Genomic DNA, 25,699 nt, shown 5'->3' with positions numbered 1-25,699 from the left:
GAAGAGCATCGTTAGAGACAGCTTTTCTCGTTTATAATACTTCCACACACCCGGCTTTCCTTTAGCTACATCCCAATCCAAAATTCCCCTGCAAACACATACAAATTCATCCTTGCAGTCAACACTCCAACAAGCAGGAGCATATTGCTATTTGTCGCATGCACACAAATGCCAAAGCAGTCCACAAGCTGGTTGGGGACTACTTTTACTTTGCTCTTAAAAGTTGCTCACAAAGTTGTCAAGAAAAATGAGTAATGGCTGGCTGAACAGTGCCTTTTCACCATTCACTGTTACTGTTGCCTCTGAAAATCTACCAATCTTTCCATGGTTAATAATAACCAGATATGCATACGGTTTCTGGACACATGACCCAAGTACTTTCACAAAAGGATTTAAATAAGGGCAAAAAGCCACTTTGTTGGGTGACATTTTTAGTGGGGTTTAACTCTGAGTAAGTCCAGAGTTCTTCCATTGAATTAAAAGAGGCTAACAGCAGTGCCAACGTGGTACAACAAGCAAGTTTTGCTCTTAAAGAGTGACTCCTCACACACATTCACCCCAGAGCAAGAAGACCAGCTGTGTGTACTGAATGACCTTCTTAAATCCCCTCTCATCAGCCTGCAAAATGGCACTTCTGTCGAAAAGGTTTTACCCAGCATTGTCACTCATCAAACTGAAGATGACTATGACTAGGAGAGATTAGAGAGGGAGAAAATAACAGCAGCAAGCTCCCGTTTCTCAGTACGGCACACCATGCGCTCAGGGGCAGGCAGGTCCTCACTTGTGCCAACCAGTCAATCCAGCAGGGTCCTGCTGGTTTCAGGGGAATTACCGCAGGTGAAACAGGGTCACAGCAGAGTAGACTGGACCCCCACCACTCCTGCAGCCTTGTGGGAATTCTGCTAACCACGTACAGGGCACAGAAGATAACTTTGAAAAATGGGATGGTGAGAAGAACAAAACAAAAAGCTAAGATCAGCAGGGAGAATCAAGGGCATAATATGCTTAATTTTTTTTTTTTTAATCTGTTCTTAAAACTCATTGTGATTAATTTCACTCTTTACTGGCAGATGCCAGGAAAGCCTTGGTGCCTGGCAGGGCCAGACCCTGGGCAGGACACAACTGGGACAAGCTGAGGTGGCAGCAGGGAGAGGGTGGTTGGTGGCCTTGGGCTGGGGCTGAGCAGAGGGTGCTGGAGTGGGGCCCCAGGGTGTGGTGCAGTTCAAGCAAGGGGAAGGAAGAGTTTTGTAACTGGCAGGTTTCTCACCTTTAACTCTTGCCGGGGTTAGCAGTGTTGCCTTGGTGACTTGCTGCCTTGGTGAGAGACACTGGAACCGCTGCCCTGTGGCTGCAGCCCTGCGGGTAGCATGCTGACAGGCACCCTCCGCACTGCCCTCTCTTAGGATCTCCCACAGGGGCACAGTCGTGTTCCTTGGAGAGCCCCGTGCTGACCTCCACCAGCAGCCTTAAAACTTTAAGCCATCAACATTGCAGCAGCCCTTGTTGAAGCTTGAAGCCTCAGCAAACCAGGGGAGGGCAGCTGCCACTGCAGGCTGCTGCTGTGGGCCGAGGGTGCCTTGTCCCCAGAGGAGAGCCAAGCTCCCCAGGCATGCCATCCACCCCCACCCAAGCAGGTGCAAGCAGGGCTCTGGGTGAGATCACCCTGCTTGTTTTTCTCTCCACACCCCAGCAAGGACCTCAGCAAGGTCCCAGGGGCTGGAAGCTTGCTCATTAACCCACTCTCAGGGCACTGTCAGTTGACACCTTCCTTGTGTCATGTGTCCTCCCTTTACTGTTCAGCAACACCAATTAGCAAAACGTGTTGCTAAATACCTGCTGAAGCAGCAAAGGAGTAGGAGGAGGTGACCAGGTAACTCCTCTGCACTCAGGAAAACCCTAGCAAATTCAAAGGCAGAAACAAGCCTGGAAAAGCCTCATGAAAAGGATTGCAGCTGAGTTTCTCAAGCACTGTCACCACATACTTCTAGAAGCCTCTTTTTCTTCACGTATTGTTTTCTCCTCGCTTCACTTTTAGAAGTCACTCCTGCAAGACCCATTACCCCAGGGAGGTTCTGGTAGCAGCACCTGGTGCCATGACAGCCTTGGGAAGGGGACAACCACCAAGCCCTGCACCAGCTCAGCTTCAGAGCACCTCTTCCCAACCTGCCTGATGTCACCGTGGCAGTCCTTGGGCTGTTTGAGCTCGCCCCTTTCCCTCCCCTCACGTGTGAAGGCATCACGCCGGCTGTCTGAGTCCTGCAGTTGAATGTGGGTGCACGGGTCCATAATGGTACATTGTAAGAGAATGTCTCAGGGTAGGCAGCAATAATAATTAGCTGTCAAGATTTGAAAAAAGGATAATCCATGCCATTGAGTTAACAGTCACTCACACAACACACATGGATTTAACTAATCTTAATTTGGAGAAAAATAACAATTCTAAATATATCAAATAGCCCATTTCATGGCAACCTGCAGCGGTGTTTATCTCTGGCTTCCAGCACATGCGAGTTATTTAGTTTCTCTCACTGGCAGTTTTACCATTCAAAAGCCTGAAATGAACATTCATGGAGCACGGGTTGCAGTTAAATCCTGCCTCTGACAGGGAGCCTTTTTTCATGATGTACATCTAGTACAATGTATGGAGCCCAGCACTGGTGGCCGGGACAGGATGAATGAGGAATTCCAATCAACCCCTTCCCCTCTCCTAGCACTATCTTTGCAAGAATTAGCTCACCATCTTAGTGAACCTGTGCTGCTGCTGTAGTTATATGTTTGTGAAGGTCAGCTGGCCTGAAGGTGCAGACCTGCCAGTGAATCTGGAGAAGGTCTGGTCCAAGTAGTGCCTGCTCCACAGAGGCTCCCTCCTCTTTGCTGGGGTGTTCAGCATTAAAACCACTCAGCATTAAAATCAAGCTGGCTGGTACTTTTTTTTAACTTTAAGTTTCAGAGAATCCTGCTAGCAAACAGACCACAGGGCCATGGGGAAGAGATGAGGTACCATCAGTGAAACGACAGTGGGAGCACCTTCCCAGGTCATTCTTCAGCCAGGACAGGTCACCTGGTTATGCCCAAGATCTGATAAATATGAAAGATAAAAAGAGGTATAAAATACAACAGTGGTCTATTTTTTTCCAAAATACCTGCCAGCAGTGAAATAAAAGAAGCAGTGACCGATAACTGCTTGCCAACTCATTGGCCTGGTTATGTTTTGCTGTGCAACAATCTGGTACATCTCTTCGATACTATCACACCCTCTGTACAAGAGGCAGAACTGATTTTCAAACAGGTCAGCCAATTTGAAAAACAGAAAAAAAAAACCTTCACTGGGCAGACTGCTCCTAAGCAAGTCACGTCCTCCCAGTGCCAGCTGACATGCTACCACACATCTTACGGACAGTGGTAACTAAGTGAAAACACCTTCAGAACTTGGATTTGCAAGTTACCAGTCAGGGAAAGATGACAGATTTCATTATCAGAAGATCTTTAAAAGCTGATTGCAGAGACAAAGTTGCCTTTGTTTCCACTGGAATATAGAAATGTTTGTCGGAGATTTGTGTTGCATACATAAAAATTCTCGTGGGCTCCTGAGTTCTGCCCCAACATGTCCCTCAAAGCAGCACAAGGTCTGTTGTGTGGTCAAGAGGCATTCAGTGACTGGGGCAAGAAGAACTACCATGAAAGTAAAGAAAAGAGAGGAAGAAAGACCCGAGGAGCACCCTGTGGCAGGATGAATACTGAGTGTGGTTTCTGCATCCCAATATCCTCACACCCAGAGCTACGAGAGGTACAATGGCAGAGCCAAGCTCAGCACTTGACATACCCTCAGAGCATTCAACCTTGGGAAGCTGCAAGGTCTGGTGGCTTAGTCACACCACAGAAGGCTTTACAAATCATTCTGACCAAATAAGAAGGTCTGCAAAAATAACAGAGGATCAAGGAGAGGAGCTGAAACCTCTTCGAGGACAGCAGTGGTGGCAGCATATTTCAGGGAGCCGGAGTGGCGAGTGGGTGATTTCTGGTTTCCCTCTTCAAATATAAAGACTCAATTATCTTTGAACAGCTTGCTTTACACATGAATTGACACATTTATTTTACAATAAATAACTGAAAGTTATCTATGTTTCCTTTACTGTTAATCTACACAAAGAAATAATAAACAGAGCTTGTCTACAAAAATGCAACTACTGCAGTCCTCAGAATTCAATTAAGCTAAAATAATTAATGCTTCCACCATATTAAATTACTTTATACATTTGAGCCACTGAAGTTTTTTTTTTATTCTTTAATCTTTTTCGCCTTTTTATTTAATAAAAAAAAAGTTAGTTTCAAAGGGGGGGGGCTGGCTAGGAGGGGGAAAAAGAACATGATTTGCTGTTAAAATGTAATGGTCTCCTTTAGCTGACACAGCATGTAGAGTGTTTTGTGCCTTTGATTAAAATAACATTTTAAATGCTTTGAACAAACATATCTCCCCATACTTCTAAGGGATTATTTTACATATTTCTTGGTGGAATAAAGAAATTCATTCTTCCTGTCGCAGTACAGAAAGGCTAAGAATATCTTTCGTCACATATAAAGTAAAAATACTGTAGGCTGTTGCATTATTACAAAAAAAATAAAAAAATAAAGAGAGGGGGTGGCAGGGTAGGAGAAAGCTGCCTTAGAGATTAAGTTTCCCTTTTATGAAATCGTATTTAGTCTCTTTTTTTAACAAATCTAACAACAATGCTCTACAGCCGCTCACTGGGAAATACCTTTAATGTTAAATGCAGATTCTGATTTTCTTGGCTAATGCAGAAAGCCTTTCTATTGAAATATAAATAAGGGGTTTGGTATATCCCACTAAAGCCTTTCCAGTGAATGACTTCTGTGGGTTTTTCATGGCTACCCTCCATGGCTGTAATGTGAGGCTTTTATCCTACTATTGAAAACTATCCGCTGCTATTAAAAAAAAATATGGAAGGACACTGCACCTTTTTATCTCAGAGCTGGGCTCCTAATTGAGAAAGTATTATTACAGCACTGTTTAGTGGATGTCCCTATCTCCATGCACTGCTGAGAAAATGCCAATCAAATGATAAACCTTTTTATTTTTCTCAATTCAAAATCTTTCCTACATATTTTTCATTTGATATTCAGTTTAGTCTGAAAGAGATTAGCTGCTCCAGATTGGCTTTTAATTTTTTTTATGCCTTTTCCACATGTGTGAACATCTCCTTCATGACCTCCCAGCAGATTTTCTGCATGGCAAAAGCTTTGGTTATGTTGTTGCTGACCCCCAGAAGCTGGGATGGGACAGCACCCTCTGCTCTGGGAGTAACCATTGAGATACTATGGACTGAACTTGGGCAGAGATTAGTAAGAGACAAGCTCTGGACTGCAACTGCAGCAGAGCTCTCCTAAACCAGCCTTACTAAGCACTGCACACCCTCTGCAAGGGGCTGAGCACCATCAGCTTGCACAGAGATCAACAGATTTTGGGAGTGCTCAGCACCACTCAGGCAGCCTTCAGCAGACTAGAGAAGGTCCTGAATATTTGCCTTCTGCTCCTACCAAATGGAAAGGAAATCTAGCCCTCAAATCTGCTACACCATGATGTAATCATCTCTACCAAGAAATGTATTCATGACTGCAAAAGGATGAGGAAAGCTGAAAAAGGATGAGGAAAAGACGGGGTCAGGTCTCACGGTAGGTTTGGTTCCAATGCTGCAGCACAGGCCTGCTACAGATAATGCTCCCAGAGCTAACAGCTGCCCCATGTCAGGGTGGTGGCTGCACCCCAAAAAATACTCTTAGAAGAAAACAGTGTAGTCAATGGGCATTATATTCCCTGTCCTAAAAGACAGGAGGTCTGAAGCCCGCAGCATTCTAAAGCCCACACCCTCACTGATGTGATGCCCAAGCCTGTCAGAGATGCTGGGGACTGGCTCAGACACCAACACTGAAGGTAGAAATCTCTTAAGCTTCAGTTGTAAAGATAGGAGCCTCTCACCTGTCTTCTGGGGATCCCCTCATGGGAGCATCTCTACCACAGGCGGGATCCTGGACTATCAGATCTAATCCCATAGGACAATTCCTAGATAAATTGGGATAGTGGCAGCAAAGGCAGATTGTCACTGGTCCTCTGTATGGGATGCAGTTGGTTTGAACAAAAAAGGCCCGTTTGAGGGGAGATCCTGCTGTGTAACATAAAACCCCCACTCACTAGCAGGGAGGAGAGTCATCCTTTCACCACTGCAGAGGGGAAAAACACCCTGCTTGATGGAAGCAACCCCATGCCAGGCACTCTGCAGGAATCACCGCATACCACCTCACCTAGGTGGATAATCATCACCTGCCTGCCCACGTCTGAGCGGGGGAGGTCCACTGAATGAACGTTAACTTCACCACATGTGAGAGTTTAAGAAAAAGAAATGCCTGCAATTTGCTCACCCAGGCCAGCCTGCGCTCTTGGATCCTTATTCAGAAGATCTCTTTGGGGTGTGCATGAGAGTGGAGGTGTTACCCACCCAACCCAAGCCATCTAAATACACCCAGGACAGGCAGCACAGGCAGCAGTGCAGGCCAGGAAGCTGACATCTACCCCGGGGAATTAAAAATGAAGGACTTAAAGAAACCCTGCTTTAGCCCTCACATAAAAAAAAATCTTCTTTCCACTACCAGTCAGTGGGAAGAGGATTTTTCCTAGTGTCAAGATGCAGCCCTTCCCAGTGAGTCTGCATGTGACAAAGGGTATCTGGAACAGGACTGAACTGGGCACTTCAACAAAGTCCCTCATCCCTTTGCCACTGCTGCTTGCTTAAGGATGCTCCTGAAATGTTTTCTGACCCCAACTTTCTGCTTTTTCCAGATGTACAGACTGCCCCAGCTGCCTGAGAGGCCCCTTTCTCCAGTAGCTGGCCCTGCACAGACAGCTACAAAGAATTAAACAGGGCATGGACAGCCCTGCAGAGCTGTGAGGATCCTCCAGATGGATGGTTCCTATAAAGACGTGTTGCTGAAGCCTGTTTCATGGCACTTTCTAGAGGACTCTAGTTAAAAGATTACCTAGACAAGTTGATTGAGTGTAAAACGTGCTGTACCTGCAATGTTCTCCTGCTTGGGGCAAATTCCTTTTGTAGGCGTGAGAAGACGGTCTTCTTCATCGGGTGTGACTTGGATCCCGATTTCCACTGGCTCTGACACTTTCCTGAGCTCGGCGCGTGAGGAGGGGGGAGGGCTGCTCTTATCCATGCTCTTTTCATAGCAGACACCACCAGTGCCATTGCACTGTTTTCTCTTGTGCTCTATAAAAACCAAGATGTCTCCCAGCGGGAAGTTCATCTGACACTGTCCGCAGGTCAGCAGGTCGGGGTCTGTCCCGCCTGCGGCGATGCTGATGCCGCCTGGGTCTGCTATTGCCAGGCTCTCGTCCTCGTCGGCCAGCGCCGGTTCCACATGGTCAGCCTCTGCTTTGCATGGACAAGGAGAAAGAGGGGGGAAAGGGACGAGGGGAAAAGAGAAGGAGATTGCTTTGAGTGTTCACAGACTCTGAAGGATGCATCACCAGAGGCCCAGCCTCCCCGCACCCCCCTCAAAGGAGCCAAGCCTGATTAGATCTTTCTTTTATTTTTCAGCTTTTCCGCTCTCCCAGAATGATTTCAATATATTTTGCAACCAAGCCTGCCTGTAACAAAATGGAAAGGCTGACCTGGCATAGCTTTCTTGACAGCTCCTTCCCACTGCTGCCAGCACTGCAAGGATATCAGCAAAGAGCCATTTTGCAAGCGTTCGAGCCCCGAGTCACATTCTGAAATAGTTCCTCTCTTTTTATCCCACCTTCTCATTCCCTCTGCATCTCCCAGCCATCTGGCCAAGGCCCCATCCAGCAAAGCTTATGCACCCAAGTCTTTCCTTCTTTTTCAGGGAGAGGGGGAAAGCTTTTATGCACCAAACTATCAGGACTGGGCTCCCCGCAATGTACAAAATTAGCACCACCTTGTCCCATTACAGAGTTACCAGCAAGATTAAATGTCCGCCCATTAGCAGAAATTACAAAAAACTACTAGCAAGACTAACACAAGCAGGGTATGGTCTCATGAGCAGTTAAGGGGTTTCAAAGCTGTGTACAGTGGGAAAGGGAATGAGGCACTTATTTAACGTACTGGAATATTGGCTGAGACTGAAATATTCCACTCTATTTTTCCAATGCCAAAAACCCTGCCATTGCTACATAGGCTAATAAAAGTTTTTTTGTTTAAATCTTGTCCACAGACATGTTGAATTTCCTACCTTTACCCCCAAAGACTGGGAAAGAATTTCTGGGTGACTTGAATTAGTTTCTAGGAAATATGTAACTTCTCATGTCACAATTAATAAAACACAGTATGTTTTAAATCAGTATTTAGAAGATAATTTTTACACTATAAAATAATTGCGGATCACAATCCATTTTTGGGGCAAAACATGGGTTTTTGTTTGTTTTTTCTTGTTCTGCCATGTAACTGCCAAATCATACAAACCTTGGACTTTACTCAGGCAAAATTTCCACTGACTTTTGCCTAAGGCTGGTTTGCCTCTACAAGGACTATAGGATTTGGGCTGAACAAAACAGAGGAGCTAACAGTATGTAAATCAGTGACTGAGACCTCTAATCGAATCAGGATTAAAGGAATAGGAGGAAAAATGTTCTCTATTAGTTTCCTGATGGATTTCCTGGGAAAAGTAACACAAATATCTCAAAGAAGTAAGGCTGTGATAGACAGATGTTATAATTTAGACCTGGGCTCTTCTCCACTCTGAAAACAAAAGGATTTTTGTCCCACTCTACAGCAATTGAAAAAAAAAAAAAAAAACCAAAAAAACAACAAAACAAAAAAAAACAAGAAACACATAGAAAAGGGGCAAGAGGTAGAAGGTAGAATGCATTGCCTGGCAACAAAAATAGTTAAGCCTCGAAAAAAGGTAGTTTAGAAAAAGAATCACTCCCATTTCTGCCTTCCAGAATAAATAACTGATCAGCATATCTACCAGCTGTATTACAAGTTGCATCAGAGCTCTCTAACAGCAAAGCAGAGAGCGGCAGCAGCAGCAGCAGCGACGGCAGAAAAGGACGGGGACCCCAGAGCAGTGCCCAGGCATGGACCATCCTGCTGGAGCCAACCATGGGCATGAGAAGGCTTATGCTTCCCAACTCACCCATTCTGCAAATCATTAATTACCGTTTTCCTCTTAATCTATGTTTAAAAGGAGTTTGAAGACAATGCTAAGCAATTAATTCACCAATTTATATCATGAAAAGATGTCTCCTTGCCTTAGTGAAAATGTGACTATAACCCTGTACTGAAAAGGCACCGCTGGGAAGGGAGCGGATACCTGCGAACAGTGTGTCATGATGCAAAAGGTAATTATTTAGTGCTGCAGTTCCCTTTAATGATCTAACATTGAGCAATATTGTTTATATTGAAGAGAGCTTGCACCTTTAATTACCAATTACATATACATCATTTTAGAGCCAAAAGAAAAGGACTGTGAAAAGGGTCTTTTAGAAACGTGCACGCAATTTGTAGCCAGAATTCCTATTAAGGGGGAAGAGTGTGTCAAAATATTTAAAAAAAAACTGTACAGAGAGGTACACACAGGCACGAAGATACACAAGTGAGAGATGGGACAAAGAGCTGGAAAAGACAACATGAAAACAGGAACTGAACCAAGGGTCGTAAGAATAAAAGATGGCACGGGGGAAAAATTCCTGTTACTAGTTTCACTAACATTCCTGTAAAGCTTTTTGATTAAAGTCTGTGTCTTAAATTACAAAGACTGAATTTTGGCATTTATATATATGTAACAAATATAAAGAAAAGCACAGATCTCAACTTTATTATCTTTTTGATGTGAGGATTTTTTTTTTTTTTTTTGCCTGTGATTTAGATCGTGCTCTTCTGAAAATGTAGCAAAATTGCTGCAATTGATAAGGGTCCTGACCAGACGTCTGTGGAAACAGGAGGGAGGTTTGAACAGCTAAACTGTTACGAATTCTTTCTTTTCAGTTCTACACTTCATGTGAATATTAGTTAAATTCACATATGCCTATTCGCTTAGACTCGCTCACTCTCTCTTTCCAAGGACTCTGCAATGGCACTTTTTTAAAATAACATCTGGTATTCCTTCATATTTTGGCAGTCGTCACATCACCAAAAATCAGCTTTTCGTTTTCTTGGTACGCCGAGCCCTCGTGATCAGTAGTAATTAGGTTTCAAACTATCAAAAAGATTTTTTTTTACTCAACTCTATTTCTGATTTGAGCTTAATAAATCATCAATCATGCGACCAGCTATTCACCCAACAATGCAAAAGCTATATTACATCCCCTTATTCACAACATGGAAAACAGACATAAAAGAATGAAAAACAAAATACTGAATAGATCTTCAAATGCATTTTATCCATGTCAATTTGCATTTATTTTTTTTACTCAGAATAAAAAAAACACAAGAAAGAAAAGGCTTCCTATTGACAACTCAATTAAGCCATTAAAAACCTACATTCAAGTAACATTACAGGAGAGATTTAAAACCCACAAAGGGAAAGAGAAAAAAGCCTGCAAGTCCAGCCCATAACGCATTGGGTCATGCCTGGTTAATACAACAGCCAAGATCTTAGGCTGTTTAAGGAGCCCTTTAATACCAGTGGGGCAATTTAGACCAGTCTCAATCTAAAGTTCTGACTCTGCTTGTGTCTGTGGGTTTAAAATGAGTCGCTTCACATTATTTGAATTTAACTCTGTGGTTTTATTGCTGTTGTTGGTAGATGGGTTTAGAGGTAGGAGGGTGTTTATTCACAAGTATTTATTTTAAATTAATTTTTATTTTTAAGAAGAAGAAATTAGGCCACACAAAATAGGAGGAGGGAAAATATCTCATGTCGCTTACATGGGAAAAGTAAAAAAAAAGCAAATGAGCTATTTCCAGCCGGGACTCGTGCCCCGGTTCTTTCAGGCGTGTTAAGGTGTGCCCAGCATTTTCCCTACATCCAGAGATTCCTACACAGAGCATTGTCTTGGCACTGCCTGCCTAGGGAGCACAGTGAGATGGCAATGGGCAATCTTTGGGGACATGAGTGACACAGTTGTTATATGATGGCTTTGTGAAATTAAAGCAACTGGACAATCTAAATCATTTGCTTTACTCAAAAAAAAAGCATTACACTTGCTGACTGGACTCTAAGCAGCATCTCCAAAGTCTCTGGCTGTCTACCACACCAAAATACAGTGGACAAACCTCTTAATTCCATAAAGGCACTGTCACAAAGCCACCAGCACTCCTACTCCAGTGTGGTGACATCATTAGAGCATATGTGCCCCATGCAAACAATGCGCTCATGCCCAGTATTAAAGTGAATGCAAATGCTAACTACTTTCTGCTTGTCAGTTGTCTCAAAATCCTACCCATTAATAGTGGAAAAGACTGTTTTGCTAAAAGTCATTTCCGAGGCTTTAAAGGACAGAACCATGGATGCTTGTTCACAGAGTTTGGGTGAGGCTGGGTCCAGACAGCAATCATTTATTTCCTTGTATTTTTATTGCTTTGCAGAACCAGGGTAAGAAAGGATCTAGAAGTTGCCAACCTATTCTTTTCCTTATTTTTCTTGTTCTACAGGATCAAAATGAGGCAAAGGGGGCAGAGGAAATGTTTTGGTGTTGGGCCAAAGTGTTGCATGTGAAACTTCTCCCCTGTGGCTGCTTTCTGCACAAATCAATAACAGGGTGATGAAGGCGAGCGCTGCCAGTGCCTTCACTGCAGAGGTGCTGCTGGGTGCCCTGCCTGCCCCAGTGCCCTGCCACAGCCACTGCCCACCCTTCTGCCCACCTGGGGGACAAGACACAGGCTACCCCAGGGGCCACCCTTCTCTGGGACAAGTTGGGGGAGCCGAGTCCACCATAGGGACGCAGTTCCTGGTGGCCAGGTACACAATACTGCCTAGAAATGTGCTGCAGCACGTCAAGTGCACTGTTCTCCTCAGTCACTGCTGTCTTGAAGGCACAGCCAGAGAAAGCTCAGCCTAGTTGGGGAGCGAGCACAAAGGACTGACTTGCTCTTCAGGGTGTTGGCCCAAAGCAGGCCTGAAAATTATGTCCCTTCAATCAACACCCACATGTCACATTTACTGTAACATCAACATGCTTAACGGAAAGTAGCTCGAATCACACGCTCTCAGGCTGGGTTATCACCGAGATCGGTGTCAGGATCCTTGCTGCACAAAGACTAACGCTGCTCAGAGCGGGCAGCGCGGCTCTTTGCCGTCGAAGTTTATCAATAACCTGCTTCCAGAGCATCCCAGCAGCTCCCTGCAGCCACAAGGTGCACAGTTGAGATTACGCCTACATATTGCACCAGCATCACACTCAGCGGTACCAGGCACCGCTTATCTGACACCAGTTTTGAATTTTTCTGAAGACTGCAAAGCAATTGTTTGCGGTATTAATTTTTTTTTTTCCTAAATGCAAGTCTGAGGCTGAGTTTGCCAAAAGAGACAACTTGATGGAGAAGCCCCCAGAACACAGGGGACCGCACTGTGCCTCACTTCCCTGGCATGTGCACAGCGCACAAAAGCAGCCGGAGCAGCGGCAGGCGAGGCTGTGCCACTCCGTGCCGTGCGAGCGTGGCCACGGTGCAGCCGCAGAGCCGCCGCCGTCCAGTCCCCGCCGCCACGTGCGGGCGGCGGAGCGCGGCAGGTGCCGGGCCCGGCGGGCGGGATGGAGCGGCCGCCCCCGCGGGCACCGCACGGGCACCGGGACGCGGCGGGGCTGAGAGGGTGCGCGACATGACCCGGCCGCTCCAACGCTTCGGCACCCGCCGAGGGCTGCGAGGTGAAGGACTGTGCTGCAGCACTGGTGCCTCAGACACCTTCTGCAGAAGACCGAATCTCTCAAAAAGCAGTTTGACCCTCACAGCAGTTTAAGCCTACACACCTGAGACAGAACAACCCCAAGCATTGCCACAAAGAGACACTCAACACATCAGGATTTAGGGAAAAGAAGGAGGAAAATGACATAATAACCACGCCGGACCCAAACAGGACAAAAGACAAGAATATCCAAGAATCTGCACAAATCTCCAACAGTTGTCAGATGTTATTTCTTCAGAAACTATGTACTGTGTTACAGAAGAGAGTAGTGTATCTCTTAAGTAAACGGTACGTTCATAAAAAAATATTTACTGCTTTTGAAAGCAGAAAATGTATAGGCTCTTCTATAGACTGCAGAAGCTGTAAATCTCTGCAGATAAAATGGGATGTGATGATGTGATATAAAAGCACTCTTTGTTCCCCAGTGAATACATTTGTTTTATTTAAAACTAAACGACAACCAAGGAGAGAAAGGAGTGCTCGGTGCCACAAAAGGAGAAGGAGCGGTATTTGGGTACAGGCTTTCAACTGGCATAGAAAAGAATACTGGAAGCAGAGATTCTTACCCAAGGATTTAAAAGGCATGATCAAAATTAAGTAATTAGTTCTGAGCATGTATTAAACACACAACAGATCTGTTCTTTTCTTAAATATCAGACTCAAAAGAGACTGCATTTTTCAATTGTTTATGGCACACTGTTGCTCATATACGATTTTCTTAAGCCTCTTTTTTTTTTTTTTACTTTCATTGAAGCATACTCATTATAACATTCAGCGAATTTATGGCTTCTTCCAGTGGCTTAGTAAAAGGGGTCATAAAAAAGTTAAGTAAACCAGTATGTTTTTTTCCTCTCCCTTAACTTTAGATTCCTTTTTTGTACTGTGCTGTCTAGTGCTTAGTCTTTGGAAAGTACCTTGGGCATATCCAGCACACATACAAATTATCAGCTGCTCCAGGAAAAAAACAAAACGGAATTTCTTGCACTGAGGCAACTACACAAAAGACTTGCATATGTCAAAAATACAGAACTAAGTCCCTGTGAATGCTGCACCATTAATCAAATCCCCGATCTGGTGTCACTTTTGCCAGTAAAATGATTATATTCTTCTAACCCCCTTCTACTGGCGCGTGCCTGCAATGCATGAAGTGTGTCCCTCTACTTTAATTTGTTTTCGAATAGCCTGCTTTAGGCATTTTTTATATATCCTTTGAAAAAAAAAGAAAAAGAAAAAAAAGAAAAGCAAAGAAAAAAAAAAAAGAAAAGGAAAGAAACAAGCTGCTACTTAAAGCTCCAGCAAGGGTCTACAGCACTGAGCAAGCAACAGCTTTTTGAGAAGGAGGGCAGACAGCGAGAAAATTTAACTGATGTTCAGGAGCCTCTGAGGCTGCAGCTGAGTGCCGAGAAATGGTGTGCAGCCTGCCCAGATACATTTTTAAAAAGTAAATAAACAGCAAGGAGGAAGGTGCTATAGTACAAGCAGCTGAATGAATCATGCATTTATCAATGCATGCAGTTATTGATGCCTTTTCCCTCCCTCATTAAAAAGATACATACATATAAATCCATCTACAGACGATGCTGATGCTTCACCAAGTGCTTTAGTGGAATTGCTAACTTTAAAGCATGTGGGTAAACCCTAGCCACTCTTTATTTTTCCACATGCTTTCTCTGGACGGTACCGAAGGGAGGCTAAATTCAACCAACAGCTGCACTGCAACCCTAGAGAAACCAAACTGCAACCAAAGAGTAGGAAATGCTCTGGGGGGGAGGCTGAAAGCCATTTTGGCGTAACAGGTCTCTGCAGGGAGGCTTTTCCACCAGGCTTCGACCTGAGGGAGTGGGAAGGGTGGGAGGCAGAGGAGGGAGCGAGAGGAAGGGGAGCATGGGTGTGTGTGCACTTGGTGGGTAGAGGAAGGGGAGGAGGAGAGAGGGATAGCTGTTTCTCTTGATAAAAGTTAGCAATCATGCAATGGAAGGAAAGCCACAGTAAGTGAAGTCTGAGGTTTTGGGAGGGGAGAAGGGAAGGTTTTCCCCATGGCTGTGCAACACTAGCACCGGCAATGGCCCAGGCACTGTGCTCTTCAGCTTACCAGTCTGTCAAATGAGCTGGCTGCTGTCTATATGCTTCTAACTAGCTCAATTCAAACATTAAATGAAGTAGAGAAATCATCAGATAAATTACTGGTCCTCTCTACCCAAGAGTGAAGGGTTTTTGTACAGCTGATGACAGCCCTGATCCTTTGTCTGACCTAATTTACTTCTTTTGAAGGTTAGAATAAAGCGCACTTTCCTGTCACAGGATAACCTCCATGCACATATTGCACCCTAAAAGTAAGAAGACGCTTCTGCTGTGTTAATAGTGCTGTAACTCGATGGAGTTGTCAGGATGAGTGGAACGCATGTCCGAAGCTTCCCGTGTGCACGCCACTAAATTATACATTTGGGCAGGAAAATGTCCTGCTGAAGTCTGTCCACGACATGCAAGCCATGCAGCAGAGAACAGCACAAGCCCATCAGAGAAACCTGTGAGCTGCTCAGCAGCAACTTCTACGTGACAGATGTGATTTTGTGTTTATTTCTCTAGAAAAGAAAGAATGCTTATTTTCATTTGTAGGAACTGCAGATAGTTTGCTCTAAGGACCTGAAGACCAAAGTACGTTAAACTGTATCATATCAATCCTTCCACAGAAATACACGCGGCTTTCTGATATGTAATAGAAGCCAATTTCTGTACATGTGTGTCTGCTTTGTTGCTGCACACATCTTGCCCTACAACTCCAGCTTCTCCGCTCTGTGTTTTCACATCCACTGGAACAAACATACAGATCTCCCTGGGTTCCCCCCACTCCCCACCACGCAGGAGCTCCCTCATGTGCAGGTATCATTACCCCCATCACTATCTGACAACAACAAATTGAGAATTTAAACATTGTCTGTTGACAATAAAAAGCACCGTTAAAAACTAATTTTAATTAAAAACTCCTGTCCGCCCGAGTCAATTAATCAGCCGCGATTTAGTTAAAAAATAGATTCGTCTCGCTGTCAGCCTCTCTCGGCCAGCTCTATATAGATCTCCGCGTGGAAATCAATAGTACAACTTTACGGCGAGCGCGTTTGGAGCAGGGTGCGCGCCGGGCGCGGCGGTGCGGGCTCCGGCGGCGCATCCCGCGCGTCCCGCGGCGCGGCCGGCGCGGCCATCGCACGGGCTGGGAGCTCCCCCTAGTCGCCAACCCCCGCCACTGGCGGCCGGGGCGCACGGCAGGCTCCGGCAGCCGGCGAAGTTTATTTTGGAAAGTAATTTCCATCAACAAACAACACAAAGAGCAAAGAGGTCCAGGTAGGAAATGTGGGAGACGAGCTAAATATCGTGTGCGAGGCAATTTGGAAGCAGAGAGGTTTGCTCGCAGCCAGTTCAGCCCTGGGATGAGCAGCTGAAGTCAACCGGAGTCTATGAATGATATCAAAAATTTGTACTACTTCTTCGAGCGCACACTTCTCTAAGTCATAATTATTGCCAAATATGCCACAAGACAACCCTTTGTTCTGCAGAGAAACACACATTTTGTGCAAAACAAGCGCTCCCACCATTTCTATTAAAGGCAGCCAGTTTGTGGAATCTTGAAGAGTTTTATTTCTCAGTATTTAAATAAGCCTGACAAAATATGCTCTGCAAATGCCGACCAGAAAAAAAAACTGCAAAATGGTTTCTCACCCACTGTATATCTATTTAAGCCACCGGACACACCAACCAAAAAGGACAGAACAACCCACAGCCACAACCTAGTTACTCTGCAGCAGTTTTAAAAATATTTTTAAAGAACAGAAACCATGAAAATGTGCCAGTATTTTTTTAACTTATTTTGTAAGTCCAATACAAATATATTCAAATGAAAGGTAACCTGGAAGTCGACAGCATACAACCTTTATTTTCCCCTGTCCTATTTAAAGTAAACACATGTGATGTCTTTTAAAAGGCTGTGCTTTTCTGTGCACAGCCATTCAGGTATTATGAAAAAGTCATCCATCCTTAAAATAATAGTAATTTCCTCTCTAATTCTTCAGTCACAGCTTACATTCTCTTTGTATTAGAGTTGATTACACTGGTGTGGGTTTTGTTCTGCAGGGAAAGTGCATTAATTGCACTAAATCTAAATGCATTTTAAGAGAAGCTCCTTGGAGCAATTTGCAAAACTTTGACATGCAAAAAAATCATAGGGGTTTTTGTTATGATTTTTAATGACTACATACAAAACAAAGTGATACAGGAAATAATTGCTCTTCCTAGGAAACCTGTTGACCAGGTACTGAAGACCTGTCTTGGGAAACCTGGTTCTCTGCCTGGAATTGTAAAATTTTCCTGTGCCTTTCCCTCTCAATCCTTGCTGCTGCTCTACAGAAATGTTCCAGCTTTGCCGCCTTCTGCAAAACTGCTACCAGCGAGCTTTTCACATGCTCTTGCCTTTCACATTTCCTTCAAATGCAAAATGCAGGGCTAGTTTGAAAACAGATTTCTTAAGTTAAAAATGGAAGATCTTAAGCTGGAAAATCAGCAATTTGAACTGAACCAAAATAACATTTCTTTGCACAGAGCAGCTCAACACTTCAACCTCCTCTCCTATGCATAATCAGCTCTTTTGCATTGTCCACCCATTTAAATGAGCTTGGTTGCCAAGTTTGCTCTGTCCACCAGCAGTGGAGAAAGGTGCAGAGTTGCTTTTTCCTCTCCATGTGTTTCACCTCTTTCTTTCTTTCACAAGGCTGCCTGGGTGAGCCTGGCAAACACAGGCAGGCCACTCCGTTTTGCAGTCTTAAAGACCACTGTGCTAATGAGATGCTGCAACTCCGGAGCACAGCAACATTGCACTTTCTCTCCTTTTTGAGTTTGTTTGTCTTACACTCAGGATCTAAACGTTTCTCCAAACATCAAGTGGATGAAACCAAATAAACTCCAGCTGAACAGTGTCAGAAAGCCCTTCCCTCTCTCTGTCTCTCTCCCCATCTCTCTCCCCATCTCTTTCCTTGCCTGGCAGAGACCTCCAATCCATCCTGAAATGCAACTCCCCTTACAGATGCCAAAAAGGGAGACAGGGCAAAAAAAGCCCAAGCTAAACACAACGTAAAAACAAGATTTCTGAAAACAGCATCACTTCATCCTGGCTTTGGGGGCTTGGCTTGGGCTTGACTCTATTTTGTTGTGAGTGCTTTGGTTCCCTATTCTGTTTGCCCACCACTTTCCAAACTCCCCTTTAGAGAGGACGCTGCCTGGCTGCTTTTCCCCCATGAATGACACTTGCCAAGGAGTGCAGAGACTGCGACCCCCTCTCCTGCAAGCCTGCAGCTGAGGCTCAGACCTGTGCGCTGCAATGCCTGCGCTCCTGCTCCTGCTCCCCAGCCCCAACCCCAGCCCGGCGATGCAGCTCCCCCCCGCCCCCTGCCTCCCACCACCTCCTTCCCCTGGATACCTTCATTTTTTTCTGCCACTGTTCAGTATGCAGCCTGATTTCTCCGCCAGCTTCCTCAGGATGGAGAGATAGATAAATACAAGAGGGGAGGGAGGGAAGCTCGTACTGCTCTGCTCTCCATTCCTCCCCCAGCCTTCCCGCTAAACCCATTGTACACGCAGCTCCTCGGCACCTTTGAATACTCTCCTGCCTCATTATTTACCTTCAAGTAAAGCGATCGGAAAAGGAGATCAAATTGGAATAACAAACCTACCTGACTCTCTTCTCCACCCCCCTTCCCCCCCTCCCCAGCTGCAACAGCAGCGAGAAAAGAAATGTTTCACCCATTGAAACAAATTCAGACGTGCGCAACAAAACAGATTTTCCGCACACCCCCTTTCAACACCCCACATCTCCTCGCAAGTGAGACAGAAAACAAGTGGGAGAAATTACACTGGGCAATTTAGGTGGCTGTTGATGCTTTTTCTTTTAAAAAGAAAAATAAAAAACAGAAAGGGGGGCAAAATAACAAGCCATCAACAAAAAGGATAAGACGTTTTCCAAACCGGATGGTTAAAATCAAAAATGCAATTAACGAAGGGGAGGGAGTTGAGGAAGGGGGGAATCCACCTTTTATGGTGATGCAAATCTGGTTCCAAAATAACAATGAATTAAAAACAATCCCCCCCCAGAAAAAGCTGAGTACCAGATGCATCTTCATCAAGGTTCCACCAGCTGATGGGCTGGAGGTGGGGTGAGGGGTGCTTTTTAAAAAATAAAGACGCACATTTAAAAATACATATTATATATATATATGTATGTGTGTGTATATATATATATATATATATATATATATATATATATATGAAAAAAAATACAGAAAGAGCGAAAGAATTTTATATTTCAGAACTCAAACTGTCCCCCAACAGCCCTCCGCTATGAAAAGAAAATCCCAATGGATGTGGAAAAATTATATACACATATATATCTCGATTCCCAAGGAAATCTTACAAACAGAAATTTATCACCGGTAACAAAGAAAGAGAGGAGCTCGCAAGCACCAAATGCTCCTGGCAGATGGCTCCTATTCTTGGCTTTCAGGGGAGGGGAGAGAAGCCGGGGAAATATTTTATTTATTTATTTAAATTTTTTAAAATCTCAACATAAATATTCGGATCCGCCGCGGCTCAGGCTCAACCCCGGGCTGGCTCCGTGCGAGCCGCCGCCCCCCGCAGCACAACAACTTGCGGACTCGTCCTGCGGGGCGGGGGGGGCAGGGGTCCGACCGGGGCTCCGGCGTGCCGGGCATTTTTTTACCACCCCCCAAACTTGTCCTATGCTATAGGAGGGAAATGGGGACCCCCCTGACCCCCCCCTTCCCCGTGCCCCGGAGGCGTCGGAGCAGCGCGGAGCGCTGGGGGCCGCACGCCCCGGGAGGCGCCCCCACATTTCCCCCCCCGCCTCTCGGCACAGGCCCCCGGGGACGGGAGCGGCGGAGCGGCGGAGCGGGGCTCCCGCTCGGGGACCTGCCCCCTACTCTGCCTGCAGGCACTCGCCCCTCTCCCGGAGCTTTAGGGGTGGGAACGGGGAGGAGGGGGATTCTGGCGCTGGGGGGAGGGGGGATGCCTCTTTCCCTCCCCCCCCCCCCCCTCTATTTTTTCCTTCCCTATTTTTTTTTTTGGGAGGGGGTGGGGGCGGCGGGTGGGAGTATATGTGTGTATTTTCACTTACAATGGGAGCTTCAGCAAAGTGCAGCCTCCACTCCTGCCCCGCAGGCGAGCCGGTGCCGCTGCCCGACCCGCATTTCGTGCACTCCATCCCCGGTGCCCGCCTCGGCTTTCCTCTCGCCCCCCGCCACCGACAGACACTCCCGCCCGCAGCCGGCCCCTCGGCAGCCCCTGCCCCGCGCCTCTAGCCCCAGCCGAGCTGGTTCTGCCTTGCCCCGCGCTTGGGAGAGCTCTTTTCCCCCGCCGGCGATGCACCTGGGGCGGGCAGGGCGCAGCTGGCCGTCTACCTGCCCCGCGCTCCGGTGCCGGGGGGCTCGGCCCCGCCGCCGCCGGCCCAGCGTCTCCATGTGCTTCCCGCTAAGTCCCCCCGGCCGTTCCGCGTCTCCCTCCCTTGCTGCCCACCTTGATCCTCCTCCCCCCACCCTCCGCGGCTGTCACGCCGAGGCGAGGCTCTGGGCCAACTTTTCCCACCGCCCCGTGCTGCCCCCGAAGCGAGGGGCGAGGAGCGGAGCCCCGGCGGGGCGGCCCGGCCCGGCCTGGAGCAGCGCGCCCCGCTCCGCGCCCCCCGCACACGCAGCCGCTGCCCGGGAGAGCCCCGCGCCGCCCCACGCCGCGCTCTGCCCGCCGGCAGCTCCTTCCCCGCTCCACGCCGCCTGCCCTCCCGCCTGCCTGGCCGCCTCACCTCCGCACCGCTGCAAAAACGCACAGCAAACTTCGGGCTTCTCCCCCCCTCCACCCCCAGCCCATCCCCCCCAGCCGCACACCCCCCTCCCCTCTTTAATTCCCTTCTCCTCTCCCTCTCTCTGAAGTCATTTACCAGCTTTGGTTGCTCCTGGAGTTTCCCCCCCACACACACCCCCCCCTCCCCAACCGCTTCCTCCCCTTCCCTAATTTTGCTTCTCGATTTCGGCTCGGTCTGGTTCCAAGTTCAAACTTACGTGTGATAATCTCTCTTTGTGACAAGTGCTGCGGGTTTCCCTGCTTGCGACGGGACATTGCCCTGGCATTTACACTGGCATCGCCTGGAGAGCTGCACTGGTTTGGGGGGATGTGTTGGGGGGCCGATCCTCCTCCTCTTTTTTGTCCCCTCTTTATTCTTCTTCTTCTTTATCGAGTTCTTCTTTCAAAAAAATCAAAAACGAAAAAAAAACCGCCTCCTTTTTGTTGCTGCTGTGGTGCACTGGTTGGGATTCCCTCTCAATTAAAAATCATCATCATCATCATCATCAGGAACAGCTCTTTCTCGCTCTCTTTCTCTTTCACACACTGTCTTTTCTCCACTGCTTCTGCCACTTGGACTTCCAGATCTCTTCTTGAACTTAGGAGGATATGCACCGCCAGTGACACTTTTCTCTTTCCCTCTTTCCAGAGTGCTTGGCAAATTGGCAAGTGCGCTTTTCCACCAAGAGGGTAAAAAAAAAAAAAGAAAAAAAGAAAAAAGAAAAAAATTAAAATTAAAAAAAAAAAAACTGTAGTAAAAAAAGAAGAAAAGTACTAGAATTGGGATAGCCCCCACTCAAAAAAAAAAAAATCGCCAAAAAAAATGTTTCTCAGAGATTGACCCTTGCTGGGTAGATATATAGAGAGAATTTTTGAAAAGGGGTAGCCGAAACTGTGTCTCCTCTTTCCCAGTTCAAGTGGCACTGCTTTGCCCTGGTGCTTTTGGATTGCCAGTGCTCCTGCACGACTTTGCACTCTTCCCCCCTCGCCTGGCACTGGGACTGGAAGGAAGGAAGCCCCCAGTGCAGCTGGGCTGGTGCTGGCTATTACTATTATATATTGCAATGTGAAGATGGCGGAGTCCTGGTTCTCTGGGAGCGCTCTGTCTCTCTATGGCTGGGGCTGCCTCTGTACAATGGGATAAAATTCAAGTTCAAGTGCGGACGTGACGTTTAATCTGCACTAGAGACAAAAAGACCCAGAGAGTAGGAGCACTGGGGGCGACTAGCGGTGGCTTTTTAACATTGTACCCTGCAAGAGAACAAGAAACGCCACTCGCACACACCGCACACACCGCACACGCACACGCACACACACCGCACACACACCAACTCCGGCACACGCAGGGCTCGCCGCCGCTCCGGGCTTTGTGCGCTGCCGCTTTCAGCACGCGGAGCGCCGGCGGCCAGGGAAAGAGAGGGGGGAAGGAATAAATCCGCATCCTCACGCACGGCCAAACTTCCCCGAGCCCGGCGCCGGCCGCAGCGGGGGCGGCTCGGGCGGGGGAGGCTGCCGGGGTCCGCGGGGGGCGCGGGGGGCGGCGGCGGCGCTGCCCGCCCGTGCCGCGCTGCCCGCCCGTGCCGCCGCCTCGCCGCTGCTCATCGCTCTCCGCCACCCCGGCTCGGCGCTGGGTCCTGCTCCCTCCGTCCGTGCCCAGGAACGGAGGCTCCCCAGGGGTCGCGGGCTGCTCTTCCTTCCCTCCAGGCGCCGCCGCAGCTCCTCGGCGGCGAGCGCGTTCCCCCTGCATTTCTTTCAAACAGTTTTACAACAACACAAATATCTGTGTGGGCTGGGGAAAGGGATTTTTTTTCCCCCTCCTCTCTCCCTACCCGAAGTGCGATGGTAGCGGGACACGCGCGCACACCCGATCCGCACACGCACACACGCTCCGACCTTCTCCCACCCCCCAACCCCCCTTCCCTTAAAATTCTGGCAGAGACTATTTTTCCTTGGAGAAATTAAGCCTCAGCCACGAACGGAGAGACGCCGAGCTCCCAGGAGCTTCATCCCAGTGCACTTGTCCTTCTATTTCACACGCAGGTAAATGCCCACAACTGCGTGCGTTTCTAACTTGGAAGATTCTTGGAAACCAACTTTTTCCCCTCTACCTCCGCTCTCCCGGCCCATCTCCTGGGATCGTTTCTCTCTCTCCCTCCTCCCCCGATGAGTAAACAGTTCGGTGCAAACAGCTTTTCAGCACCGGCTCTGGCCAGGGCGAGAGGAACGGGGAGAGGGGAGGCCTGGGGGCTCGGAGGCAGATGGAGCAGAAAACCAAGGAACCAGCCTGGACCCGGAGCCCACTTGGAGACCCGCGCCGCACTCGTGTCATTTACTTTCCACGTTAAATGAGTGATTTTCGTATTAAATCGCATGCGAGTCTTGAGGGGACCAGAATTCATCTCGGTGCCCTTAATCAGCTTTGAGGAGAATTTGGCTAAACAGCATCGCTCTCGCCTCCTCCAGCAAATCTGCCTCTCCCTCCCCACGCCCGCCCGCCCGCTCAGAGCTCGCGTTCCGGCGCTGCCAGACCCCGCAGCCCGGCCCGGCGAGTGCCGAGGGCGGCGGGCACCCAGCCCCGGCCGGGGGGCGCCGGGCCAGCCTGGCACTGCCCTCCGCGCCCGATCCCGGCCCTCCGCCTCCACTAGCGCTCGACAAACACGTCCAAGACCATTAACGGCGCTTAAACTGCTGCGATTGTTCGCCCCGTGTGTTTGGTGTGTTGTGCGGGGTGCTGCAGGGGAAAATGACCGTGGTGGTGGCAGGGGCCCCGCCGCTGGGCAGGGAGGGACAGTTCTACGACCCCGAGGCCCCGAGGGGAGCCCCCACTCCTGCCCTGCTGGGCAGCCGCGTCCGAGTCGGGGTAAAGGACACGGCACCATCGCGGGGGAGCTGGAGGGGAGAAGAGGCTCCCCTCGCTGACCTCCGCCCCCGCGGGAAGGGGCCCGGGCCGATCAGCGGGGATGGAGCTGCCCTCACGGCTCTCCCCGCTTTGATGCCGCTCTGCTCGGGCTGGCGGGGCCGAGAGGCTTTTGTGTGGCTGCGCTGCTGCGCTCAGCGCGGCCCGGCCCCAGGCCACGCCGCGGGGCTGCGGCCGCGGGGCCCTTGCGGGGTGCAAAGTCCGGCCGCCGGCGGCCGCCGCCGTTCTCCGGCGAGCTGCAGGGAGCTGCACCCCTCGGGAGCGCGGCTTATCGGGAAGTTACTGGGCATCATCTGTTGATTAACCAGTGTCTAACAGTGGGCACCGAGAGCAGGAGATAAGGGCCGGCAATGATTGACCGGGCGGACTCCCCGGCTGCCCAGGGCAGCGGGGCCGCCGCAAGTCCCCTCCCGCTTCTCCGGCTGCGGGCAAGGCTTCGGGGGCTGACCCCCAGCCTGCCTCCTCCTCCTCCTCCTCCGAAAATACATCCCAATAGAGGAAAAAAAAAATTCCAAAGTGATTTCTCAGTCTTCTCTTTCCTCCCCTGTCTGGCACTTGTGATCATTAGCACTGAAAGCTGTTAATGTCTTGTCTCACAGCTCCCCCTTTAGTCTCTCCGCTCTCCCTGTCTCGCGTTCAAAGCCAGATCAATAGCAGGCTCTTTCTAACCTTGACCTATCCCTCGACCTGCCTCCATCTGCAGCTGGCCCCGCGCTTCTGTCTCTTCCCCAGCCGCCGCAGCAGCCTCTTGAGAGGGTCCAGGGTCCCCGGGGGCTGCCCGGGCGGCGGCGGCCCCGGCATCGCCCCGCTTTGTCCCGAGAGCGGGGCCGTGCTGGGCGCCCGCCGCCGGCACCGGGGCTGAGCCCCTCCAGCCGCCCCCGCGCTGTGCTGGGGATGAGGCCGAGCTCCGGCCCCGCCACCGGCCTGCGAACTTGGGGCAGCAGCTCCCCACGACAACAACAAAACACACAAAACCCCCACAAAAATATGTCTAAAAGAAAGGAAAAAAGGCCAAGCAAAATGGGAGCATAATCTGCAAGAAAAAAATCAAGGTTTTTGCGAGCTTTAAAAGTACTATGGTCCCTTGTTTTAAATTAGGGGAGAGAAAGCACTCTCTTGCATTAAATATCTTGTATTAAGATAATAATAATATTTTCTGTTTCCATAATATGTAAGGGATTTGAGGAGTTCTCAGTGAGAAACACCATCCTTATAGGGAAAAACAAGCTCATCTGATGTCAAATATTCCATTTTATCCTGTGTACAGCAAGGCATGCTGAGTCAAGAACTCTCAGCACAGAGGCTTATCTTCTAGGTTTCTAGGTTTCTCTTTCTTTTCCCGTTTTTTTTTTTTTTTAATCATGCAAAGTCTTTAGCTAAAATTTGGCATGGATATAGATGCATAAATAACATCAGCATCAGTGTAAAGAGGAAGTCCCAATATCCTCATGGAGGACAATCTTGATGCGCCACTTGGACATATTTCTAATGCATTTCCACTTTCCATTTGGTCAAGCAAGTTTTCAGTGGAAGAAAAATTGTAGCTGCAGATTCTGTGTGATGTCATTTTGGTTTCTGTTCAGTCTTTAATGTAAAAGCTTATGGTAAGTTAGAGGTAAATTGGTTTTGATACAGGTGTGGAAGTTGGGGTGGGGCGGGGGGAGAGAAGAGGGAAGGAAGGAAGGAAGGAAGGAAGGAAGGAAGGAAGGAAGGAAGGAAGGAAGGAAGGAAGGAAGGAAGGAAGGAAGGAAGGAAGGAAGGAAGGAAGGAAGGAAGGAAGGAAGGAAGGAAGGAAGGAAGGAAGGAAGGAAGGAAGGAAGGAAGGAAGGAAGGAAGGAAGGAAGGAAGGAAGGAAGGAAGTTTGAGACAATCTTGCATAAATGAGACTGCTGTCCTCATTCTCTTTGAATCTTTAAATGTTGCTGCTTGGGAGGGAAAAAAAAAGGAAATAAACAGAGGGCGTTGATCTGTTCGGCTTAGTTAGCCGCTCCACCTTGTGAAACG

The 25,699-nt window shown here is 48.2% G+C and overlaps 1 protein-coding gene across 9 annotated transcripts in view; it reads right to left on the bottom strand.

Annotated features, from left to right (window-relative positions):
- Nucleotides 1–22,528, bottom strand: part of BCL11B (BCL11 transcription factor B) — a 97,711-nt gene extending 75,183 nt beyond the window's left edge. For 2 of the 9 annotated variants that reach the window (XM_071426512.1, XM_071426513.1), the window contains exons 1-2: nucleotides 20,997–22,528; nucleotides 7,086–7,454 (exon numbers count right to left, since the gene is read on the bottom strand). In XM_071426512.1, the coding sequence (XP_071282613.1) occupies nucleotides 7,086–7,454; nucleotides 20,997–21,054 (427 nt within the window). In that variant the 5' untranslated portion in view covers nucleotides 21,055–22,528. Of the gene's footprint in view, nucleotides 1–7,085; nucleotides 7,455–18,352; nucleotides 18,654–20,062; nucleotides 20,186–20,740; nucleotides 20,777–20,996 lie in introns of those variants that run through there. The other 7 variants (XM_071426503.1, XM_071426504.1, XM_071426509.1 and 4 more) reach the window with 7 other exon arrangements.
- Between the last annotated feature and the right edge of the window lie 3,171 nt (nucleotides 22,529–25,699).

Source organism: Agelaius tricolor, unplaced genomic scaffold (assembly GCF_023055355.1).
Source record: "Agelaius tricolor isolate 1412-34295 unplaced genomic scaffold, bAgeTri1.0.p SCAF_5, whole genome shotgun sequence".
Classification (NCBI taxonomy): Eukaryota; Metazoa; Chordata; class Aves; order Passeriformes; family Icteridae; genus Agelaius; species Agelaius tricolor.
The sequence above is the reverse complement of the archived record's forward strand: the minus strand, read 5'-3'. Positions and strand labels throughout refer to the sequence as shown.